The sequence below is a fragment of the Ceratosolen solmsi genome, unplaced genomic scaffold (assembly GCF_000503995.2).
Source record: "Ceratosolen solmsi marchali unplaced genomic scaffold, CerSol_1.0 scaffold56, whole genome shotgun sequence".
NCBI classification, from domain to species: Eukaryota; Metazoa; Arthropoda; class Insecta; order Hymenoptera; family Agaonidae; genus Ceratosolen; species Ceratosolen solmsi.
The window spans coordinates 3797518-3808443 of record NW_011948425.1 but is presented as its reverse complement, the minus strand read 5'-3'; the positions used below and the strand labels follow the sequence as shown (position 1 = coordinate 3808443).

General features: G+C 33.8%; 1 protein-coding gene across 1 annotated transcript; it reads left to right on the top strand.

Annotated features, from left to right (window-relative positions):
- The first annotated feature begins 6271 nt into the window (after window positions 1-6271).
- Past1 (putative achaete scute target 1) lies at window positions 6272-10920 on the top strand. The gene is made up of 7 exons (XM_011500354.1): window positions 6272-6518; window positions 7362-7871; window positions 8275-8588; window positions 9308-9416; window positions 9520-9832; window positions 9899-10069; window positions 10302-10920. The coding sequence occupies exons 2-7, from the start codon at window positions 7386-7388 to the stop codon at window positions 10505-10507; spliced, it is 1599 nt and encodes a 532-aa protein (XP_011498656.1). The 5' UTR covers window positions 6272-6518; window positions 7362-7385; the 3' UTR covers window positions 10508-10920.
- The last annotated feature ends 6 nt before the right edge of the window (window positions 10921-10926 follow it).

Here is a 10926-nt window from a genome sequence, read left to right as displayed (position 1 = left end):
AATTAATATTTATTTTACAATCAAATTCATCGATAATTTGATAATGAGAATATAAAAGTAATTATAATTTGCTCGATACATTGCGTAAAATATATTCAATATTTAATACATACGTTCAATCAATTAATGGTTTATATTCATTAATGTATAAGTGTTGCCATACTTAATGGGTAATTGCTTTATATTTATAATCGATGAAATTCTTGCATAAAGACCTTTTCTTGTGTACATAGCGTGTACAGCGAGAAAATTAATACAGAACTGATTCATTCCTAATTGTTCATTAAAGCATGATGGCCAATATTGTAAGACTGAAAGTCAAGAGAAATAGAATTTCATGTGTTTACATAATTTTAATGTAAACGAAAATGGCTATTGATATTATTATTACGTTTAAGATTACGATTTAAGAAATCATACTATCATAAAAATTAATCACTATTAGCCGTGTTAATTGCACTAATCAGTGACAGATGTCATTTCATTTATTCCAATATATTGAAATATTGACAAACAGTTTGATCATCATTAGAGGCACTATTGTTTGATATTAAAAGCGAATTTCTAGAGTTACTGGAAAATTCTGAACCTACAACGAAACTAAAATCTTCTATAAAAGCAGGGAAGAATTATATTTTTATGTATACGACACGTCGCATTAAAACATTATATATACTGGCCCTAAGATGATCGATAGAATTTTTAATTTATAAACTAATAATTCCTGACAATCATTGAAAATACGTATGAGTATTATTAGATAAAAGATGCAGAATAATGAAACTAGTCGGAGAGTAAGGAAAGAGAGATGGATAAACCGATGGGAAGCAGTAGTATGAAGTTGGTCGTGCTTCGTGCTCTTCAAGTGCCGCGTTGTAACTTTAGACAACTTTCATTAATCAACGAGCGAGGGACATTGCGCGTCAGCTCTCTTTCGAATGCGCTCAAAGTCATGAAAATCGCGATCCTATCTTATCGCGGCGAGGCTCGAGTTATATCAGCAACCGAGTCGCAACATCCCCCCCCCCTCCCATTCCCCTACCCCTCCCACGAGGTTGGCACTCGAGCACTCGGAGGGAAAGAACCCGAGCAGTGTCGCGCGAGGCTATCTCGATGATATCGCGAGGATTGTCCGCTTGATTAGCGAGATGATCGTCGTCGGCAAGGACAAGACGATGTTGTCCGGTGACGGCGAGCAACGGACCCGCGGGGACGGGGCACCTCCGTTTCTATGTCAAGATTGTGCTTTTGCCTGATTATCTGGCATCGGTTCAAGAAAATTGCGGAAATTTTGCGCTACATTCCGAACGAAGATAAGGCGACGAGGAAACAAGTCTTAACTAAGATAAGACCGGATAACTACTTTCGCTTCCTCGATGAAAAAAGAAAAGAACAAAATGAGCACGCACTCGAAAGTGTTTCTTACACAGACGATGAAAATTATATTTTTAGCGCAGAATTTACATTATTGGCGTGTGTATGTTCATGGGCAGGATTAACTAACGTCACCCATCTTTCTATTTCCAATTTGCATAAATACAAGATGTAAGAAGACGCGCGCTTGTACAAAATTGCTCATTTATCATTCACAATGATAAATTTGTAATAAGCTTGTAATTACCATGCTCGAGATGAAAAATAGAAAAGCCTTAAAATTCCGAGACAAGCAATCGACGATCTTTCGAACTGAAAGAATCAAAAATATAGAGCGTACGTCAATACGTCAATTACAGAAAATTAGCGTTGATAGAGTCATGCGGTAAGATAGCGCGACAGATATTAAAGTGACTTTGTACACACGTCGTAGCTCGTAAAAACTTTTCGAATTATTTTACGTACGCGGCTCAACAGAAGCGCACGTGGCTGTGGAGGCATCGCGCACTTAAAAAGCCCATTTTACGAGCGAGACGGCGCGCGCGATTATTTTAAAAAGATTCCTGCTCTCTTGCGTATTAGCTTGTTATAAAGAATGCAAGCCGGAGCTTAGCATTGAAGCTCTAAGAGCGAAGAGACAATTTGCTTACTCGCGGCGGCTAAACGCCTGACACTGGACTCGCGACGATCGAGCACAAAAGCCCCTCGGCTCATGAGCTTACAAAGCGCCCATGGAGCCGTAACGGATCGCTATTGGCCGTCCCTCAGTGCCTGATGAAGCTGCGAACAAACGATTTCCAATGTGAATCATCGCGCGCCACTTATCAGCTTATCAGCGCGCTGAGATCGTATTAAAAATGCTCATGAAATAAAATCGATTGGTTTACCCACGATGATAATCTTTCGCCCCACCCCACCCCCACCCACTCACCCATCTCTCTCTCTCTGTCTCTCTCGATCACTCTCTCGATCTCTCTCGCTCTGTTTTATTCGCAATAGCTGCAGCGCGCAAGTCTCTTGGGTCGCACGTGGCGCGCGCACTCGCACGAATTCGGCGACGATCTGGAGGAGCGTCGGCTGTACTCGTCGTGGCACTTGTCGTCGGCGTGTTAGCGATCCGCGTACTTTAAATCGGCGATCGGTTACATCGGCTACTCGTTCGCTACTAATCTGACCACGCGAGTGTTGTATATCGCGAGTGTGATTAACGGGCGGCCAGTTGTGAAGGAGGAGCGCCCGAGGTGCTCAAGGAGAATTCAGCAGTGCACTATGTACACGAATTTCTACCCCTTGGCTTCCCTTTGCTCCTACATTAATTGCTTTAGTGATTGTTTTTGAGTAAACATGCGCTACACTAGTTCATACGCCCGAATGAACAATGACGCGAATGCGAGCACGAAATTATCATTATGTAACTGTTTTAATGGTAGCGCTGCATGTATTCGATCGGTGATTCAATAGATATGGGACATGTAATCGACTACGGGCGCGGAAGGGGTAAGAAATTTGGGGGGGGGGGGGATCGTTTTTTTTTTTGTTTAGCAGAAATCATTGTTGACTAATTATGTTAGATATATGCTTGTTGTGGATAAAGGGATCGAATTGGCAGTAATTTTTACTACGATCTTAGAGAGAATAATAGTACAATCCGAATAATATAGATTTTCAACTTTAACCATTACAATATCATGATCGTTCGATATAACAATGCTTATTGACACTAGTTGGATCAAAATTAACATAATTTTCGCTAGATCGTGATGAAACATACTTTAGACTTTCTATTGTTGATTCTATTATTGAGCTCTACCCTCATTAATTTAGACATTATTTAGAATTTTAATTCATCATTGGTTCGATAATCGAGCATTTTTTATTCATCATTCATACGATAATAAAATGAATTTTAAATGAAAAGAGAAATAAAAAAATAAAAAAAAAATTCGATTATTAGAGAAAAATGACTATTTTATACGAATTTAAACATACATAGGTTTTGTTTTTTTTTTGTTTTTTGTTTTTTGTTTTTTTTTTTGTTTTTTTTTGTTAGAAGAAGAAATTACCACATCATCAGCCAACTAAATATAGTTGTATACACAGATAATTGTCTATGTAGATACCGCTTTTGTATCTTGTTACAATATCCTATTATAAAGTATTTCCCTTTCAAGCGAATAATCTTCGCGGTAGAGTCAAATATTGAAATGTTCCATGTAATATATTCGTGAGTAGTCAAATAATTCTATTATGCACATTATTATTAATCATTTGTAAAGGTTATTTCGTCTTTTAAATGCATATACAATTTAAAACAAAAAATCCTGTTCCTTTTTCATACGAAACTGATAAATCTGTCAATAAAACAAATAATTTAAAAGATCTATGGCATACGATATGAAATCGCAAACAAAATAATATATATTTTCATAGTCAACCAATTGCAGGTATTTCAAAAAAATGTCCATCATCACGCCATAATTAAACATAAAAAATAACGAATCTTTGATATAAATATTAAAAAAAATAAAATAAAGGCAATTCTTAACAATTACAATTATACAGTATAATTCGAAAAGTAAACAATTGAAAATGATGCTCGCTTAAGCAAAGCTACAAAAAAGTACGGAAAAACAATGCTCTAGATGTCCTTGCAACTCTCTTATAATCGATTCCTTGACACCGAAGACTATATTGTGTATACGCGTACGTATATATTCCATAAATTTTACGAACCAAAGGCACGAGGAAATAGCGCGCATTTTTTTCTTTTTTATATACAACGATGTGTCAGCATATATACATATACATATATATATATATATATATATATATATATATACGCGCGCGCGCACAGACACACACATGTACCGTTGCAAGCATACGCACGTATACGACAGGAAGTAGACGCCCAACAATATAATTCGAATAGCCACGATCTCATTCCCGAATTACAATTTCATCAATAATTGCCGTTCTCCGAATCACATATGCACTTTCGTTTAGTTCGAGCATTTCATCGTTTTTTCATTTTTTCATTGTTTTAAGCGGGTCGTCGAGATAAACGAGAATTACGATAAAAAGATTTTTGCAATAAATATATTAGAATTTATGCCAATTTATTTAAAAAAGACACAGGAATATTACAAAACCATTAAATCATATTCAAAAGAAATTTGTGCTATTGTGACCTCGTTATCAATAACAACAACATTATTAAGTGAAAATAATGATAGATAATTCAACTAAAATAATAAAAGACCTGTTGTGTAAAATGCAAAAATACAAAATGTAAACTTAAAAAATAGTTAAACTTTATATTTTTAAAGATATTGTACCAATATTATTATTTTGTCGTTGTTGTTGTTGTTTTTTTCCTTTCAAATATTTAAATGCTCGAAGAGCTATACCATCAGTTACTAAAATTATTAAATATTATTATTAAAGCTTAAATTAGAAATAGTTAAAAAAAAAAAAAGCATTCTTTATTATAATATGTTATAAACAGTATTATTTAAATATTATTATTAAAATAAAAATTAACTTTAATAGAAAACTATGAATTTATTGACAATTGCTAAAATAATATTACCCGTTCTAAGAAAAACTTATTAAAATAATCGAGCATTTCAATTGTTTGATCATCATTAAAATTAGAATTAGAAAATAGTAGTAGAAATGCAATAATAGAGATAGGAGCATTAAATTGTAAATGTGTAGCGGCCGGTTATTTTGAAAAAATAAAATAGTAATTTACGAAATCAAAGACAAAATCTTGTAAAAATTATTTTAATATGAATCAATAGATTATCCATTATTATTGTTATTATTATTATTTATATATATATTTATTTATTTATTTTTTTTTATAAATTCTAATTAAATTTAACGGATCATAAATAAATTGAACTTTTAATGAATACATTGATATAAGGGAAGAAAAATACATAATCTCATCAATGAATAGCTAAATACTTATTGCAATTAGTAAATTTAAAGAAATTACGATTCCCCAAGACTAAGCGATAAATTTAATGTGACTACTATATTATGAATAGAGAGCCTATTTGCGATGATTTCAATATTACAATTAAAATAAAATTTAAACGATTTGTAATTTATGACAATTAAATGCAACGGTGTTTACGCTTTTTCAATTATGGTCTAATCGAGAAAATTTTTCTTCTGATAAACAAATAATAAATGCTAATAAAATTTGCCATTATCGTAAAATGTCAACGAATATTCATATATTATAATGGTATATTATAATGATTCCTTATTTCCATTAAACGTCCGTGTGCGACTATTTATTTATATGTTACAGCTATATGATTAATGATTTACACTTATGTTTATTGTCAATGATGTTGATGTTTCTGTCGTTGTTGTTGTTGTTGTTGTTGTTTTGGTTGTCCTCGTCGTCGTCGTCGTCGTCGTCGTCGTCGTCGTCGTCGTCGTCGTCGTTGTTGTTGTTGTTGTAGTTATTGTTATTGTTGGTTATATAGTTTCGATTATATGGCACGCGTGTGAGATTTCAGAAAATTTCTTTGGTAGCGAGTGAATTCGTGACTAGAAAATTGAAAAATCACCCGAACTTGAAGTACATACAAGAGCTATTTAGGTCTTTTCAATGAAATCCATGCACGGCTCTTTAATTAAATCGTACAATTGAGATGTTGTTGCTCGCTACGAGGAAGCTTTGGCAGTCCGTTAACTCCCACTATTCGTCCGCGAGACGAAAGGTTCGTTTGCCGAGAGTCTCGGCCGCCAGAGGCCGCCGTACTCGATCTATCTCGCTTTACTTGATCAACGTTGAGTCAGCGTTGCATCGACGTTAAATCAGCATCGACGAACCTTCTTTTAAATCTGCTATTTAATTGCCCATAAATGTGTAATATATCCGGTTATCATTAGATTGCCGTCCCCCATGTTTTTTGCTCGTTTACTTTAAATTCGAGCGATCCAACGGCTCCAACATCTCGTGTTAGCGCTCACGCACAATCCTTCCATTACCGATCCTTTGAGTTTTATCGTAAATATTACCAAAAGTACGACTATTTGTACAGTCATATTTGTCAAGAGTGGACAGCTGGTTGTTGTGCGTCCGGTGATATGAAAGTGTTACCATCTAGCCTGAACGGGTGGTTCGTCGATTTTACACTGCTATACGATGAATCACACATACATCTTTTGAGAACGACTGTATTTATTGTCCATCGCTCTCGTTCTCTCCCTCTCCCTCTCACTCACTGTGGGTCATTAGCAGCTCCCTCCCACCCACCCGCCAACCATCCGTCCATCGCGACCGTCTTCCATCCGACCCGATGAATATAATTGCGTGCTTGAGTGACGTATGAGGTAGCGAGGATCCAAGCTAAGCCAAATCTCCTTGGGACTGGGGAGTGTCGGTGACTGACCTGTGGATGTCCACGTTGTGGATGCGGAAGGGGACTTTTTGTGTACATAGAGTGGAGTCCTGTGGTTGTGGTAGTCGGGACGGTCAATTGAGACAGCGACTACACGAACGGTTCAAGCTCAGTTGAAAAGTGTTTTGTTAAGTGTATGGGGGTCGCGATACTATTTCCTAGCTCAATTAGCTTTAATTGATCCCGGCTGTTTGCTCTGTGGGAGATATGTTGTTGAGATGTGAGACTACAATCGCGTTTAGATATGTATGCCATTACGCTCACTGCTTATGTTATTTTCTTAAAAGAATGTTAAGAAAATTATAAAGAAAAAACAAGAAAAAAGTCATTTGATGAATCACTCGTGTAACTTACCGCTGATGCTCCCCGCTTAATGTTTCGTAATAATGACGATTACAAGCTATCGATGCTTCATTACTTTCCAATAAATTTCATTATTGTCTTGATTTTATGAACATCGAATTGTAATGTTTGATGCACTATAAAGTGCCTAACCTATATTCAAATGTACTTCACTCTTTGTTAACTTTTAAGTTTAATTTTATTTTCGTATTGGTTTAGATTAAAATCCACATAACAACAAAGATGTTTAGCTGGCTGCACAAGGATGATATTAACAAGCAGGATATGTTTGAAAATGTTACGGAAGGCCTTAAGAAAATCTATAAGACTAAATTGTTGCCACTGGAGGTGGCTTATCAGTTCCACGAGTTTCACTCGCCTCAGCTCGACGATCCAGACTTCGACGCCAAGCCCATGATTTTATTAGTAGGACAGTATTCCACTGGCAAAACTACTTTTATCAAATATTTATTAGAAAGAGATTTCCCTGGAATTAGAATTGGACCGGAGCCAACGACCGATAGATTCATCGCTATTATGCACGATGATAAAGAAGGCATTATCCCTGGTAATGCTCTTATCGTCGACCCGCAAAAACAGTTTAGACCACTTACCAAGTTTGGAAATTCTTTTCTGAATCGCTTCCAATGCTCTACGCTTGATTCACCAGTGTTGAAGGGTATTTCGATCGTCGATACACCTGGAATCCTGTCAGGAGAAAAGCAGAGAGTGGGTATTAATATATTAATAAAAACTAAATAAAAAAAAATGTTGATGATATTATAAAATTGAGTTCCTTCTCTATTTGTTTGCTCTTTATCTCTTCAAGGAATTGCGCAGTAGCGATCATTTAGATTTTCATTCAAACGCCTTAACAATGCTTCTATAAATACACTTCTATATTCTTACTATATATTATCTATTTAATTATTAACTATTTCATATATTTCATAAATGAAAATTCTAATATTGCAAACGTTTCTAATGTCTAGCTGATAAATTCCCATTATAATATTATACATCATTTTGCATTGGCATTATACAATTTTTTTATAACTTATTCTTGTTTATATACGCAGCTATATCTAATGTATGTAAAAAAAAAATAATAATGAGCCCATCGTTTGTACAGGTTGATAGGGGTTATGATTTTACTGGTGTATTAGAGTGGTTTGCCGAACATGTGGATAGAATTATTCTTTTATTCGATGCGCATAAACTAGATATCTCTGATGAATTTCGCCGTTCGATCGAGGCACTTCGTGGGCACGATGACAAAATTAGAATCGTCTTGAATAAAGCTGATATGGTAGATCATCAACAACTTATGCGTGTTTATGGTGCTCTTATGTGGTCTCTTGGCAAAGTTCTGCAAACACCAGAAGTTGCCCGTGTATATATTGGTTCGTTTTGGGATCAACCGTTAAGATACACTATTAATAAAAGGTAGATTTTTTATAAAATGTAGAGGTAAAAATTTCAAGCCTATCTTATACTTATGCAAGCGCACTATTTATAAAAGTCATCGTTTCAATATTGACATTTTAAAATTTATGAAATGTACAATATCATATCTTTTTTGTCGTGGCAAATAAAACTAAAGAAAAATGTTTTTCATTTACAGGATTCAATTTGACATTGTCAAAAATATTATTTTAACAAATTTTTAACAAATTATTATGTCTGCCTTTGTTCGAAAACAATTCTATAAGAGTTTCATAATTAATTTCTAAGCTACAATTTTAAAAGATTTTATAATACAGAATTAAAAGTTATTAAAATTATAAATATTTTCCATCGTGTGACATTTAAATAAAATATCAATAGTTTTTTATATTAGGATTAAACAATAATACGAGATACGAAAGTTGACAAGTCTTTAAACATTTCATTACAGAATGGAAAACACTATGTGAAGTTTTTTTTTTTGTTTCCATAATGCTTACTTAAATTTTTATATCCCCACTTACTATTGAGAGCTTACTGTGTTCACAACGGCTTTTTATTTAAATTCAATATTTACATAAATTGTGTAAAATTCTTTTCTATTTTCTAACATTTTAACAAACAATATAAATTTCTACGTTCTAGTGACAATATCAAACTAATGATTTATAAGATAAAATTTTCCAATCTTATTTATGCAAAAAAATATTTTTTTACAGACTATTTGAAGATGAAGAGCAGGACCTCTTCAAAGATCTGCGATCTCTACCTAGAAATGCTGCACTCAGAAAACTTAACGATTTAATAAAAAGAGCTCGATTAGCCAAGGTAAATTAAAAAATAATCACATTTGTGAATGTAATGTGCTGTACTTAGTATTTAAACGTTAGGTTATACTCGAAGCAGTTGAATTATAAAATATTAATTGCAGGTACATGCGTATGTCATTAGCTCATTGCGTAAAGATATGCCTACTATATTTGGCAAGGACGCTAAGAAAAAAGAATTAATTAAAAATTTGGGTTTTATTTATGATCAAATCCAACGCGAGCAAAACATTTCACCTGGTGATTTTCCAGATCTCAAAAAAATGCAGGAAAATTTGCAACGCCATGATTTTCTCAAATTCAATATTCTTAAACCCAGATTACTAGAAGTTGTAGATAAAATGTTTTCGGACGATATTTCGAAACTTATGGCAATGATTCCTCGCGAAGAAAATTCAACTGGAGAATCTGTAAAAGGTAAAGTTAATTTTTAGATTTATTTCTAATGCTAAATTATTTATTCAATAATTTTTGCATTCACAGGAGGAGCATTTGAAGGTGTCGAAGATCAAGTAAGTCCATTTGGGTACAAAAAAGGTGAAGGTATCGATGCTGGATCTAATGAGCCAGAATGGATTATTATGAAAGAGAAATACAAATACGATTCGATATTTGACACTCTTGGACCATTAGATGGAAGAATTACGGGTGCAGGTAAGCATTAATGATTATTTTAGTAAAGTTTTTTTATATATAAGAAAGCAGCTTGAGTTGAGAAAAAAAATTAATGTAATAAAAATGTATTATCACAACTGCTACATCTTCTCTGTAATATGCAATATATAATTCAATTAAAAATGATTCTTGCAAATATACGTTGGAATTTTTGCAAAGAAAAAAAAAACTTAACCGTACCTAACAGCTATATATTAACAAACATTTTCAGCTGCAAAATCGGAAATGGTTAAATCCAAATTACCCAACACTATACTTGGAAAAATTTGGAATTTATCAGACGTTGACAAGGATGGATATCTTGATTCTGACGAATTTGCACTGGCCATGCACTTGATTAATATTAAATTAGATGGTAATGAGCTGCCTTCGCACCTACCAAATCATTTAGTACCTCCTTCAAAACGCGAGGCATAAAGTTGCAAATTTGTAAAAAATTTTAAAGACATTTATGGATTTAACGCTTATCAGTAAGAAAAATTCAACAATATAAATGGTTCCAGTGTGAAAATGTAAAATGAAATTGTAAATGTGCAAGTTTACAAGAGGGGCAATAGAGTACAACATTGTTCTATTTATGTACGAGGTGAGACAAGGTGATTGAACAGAATTATTTTTTTAAATCTAAATGTGATTATCTACGCGACTGATTATTGTGATTGAAATTCAACTATCACAGAAATTAAAGAAAGACTCGTGCATTCTATAGTCTTTATAAAATGATTATAATAACAATTTACGTTCATTCGTTTCTGTCACTTTATAACGACGTAATTAATAATTATACAGCTGCATACTATTCTGATTACTCGTCATGTATGTTTTTCTACATTGTT

Bases quoted from the DNA above. Each gene is read 5' to 3' on its own strand.
- Past1 (XM_011500354.1), top strand. From the start codon at position 7,386: ATGTTTAGCTGGCTGCACAAGGATGATATTAACAAGCAGGATATGTTT. The intron at 7,872-8,274 runs GTGGGTATTAAT...TCGTTTGTACAG, and splicing joins TGTCAGGAGAAAAGCAGAGA to GTTGATAGGGGTTATGATTT. The intron at 8,589-9,307 runs GTAGATTTTTTA...ATTTTTTTACAG, and splicing joins AGATACACTATTAATAAAAG to ACTATTTGAAGATGAAGAGC.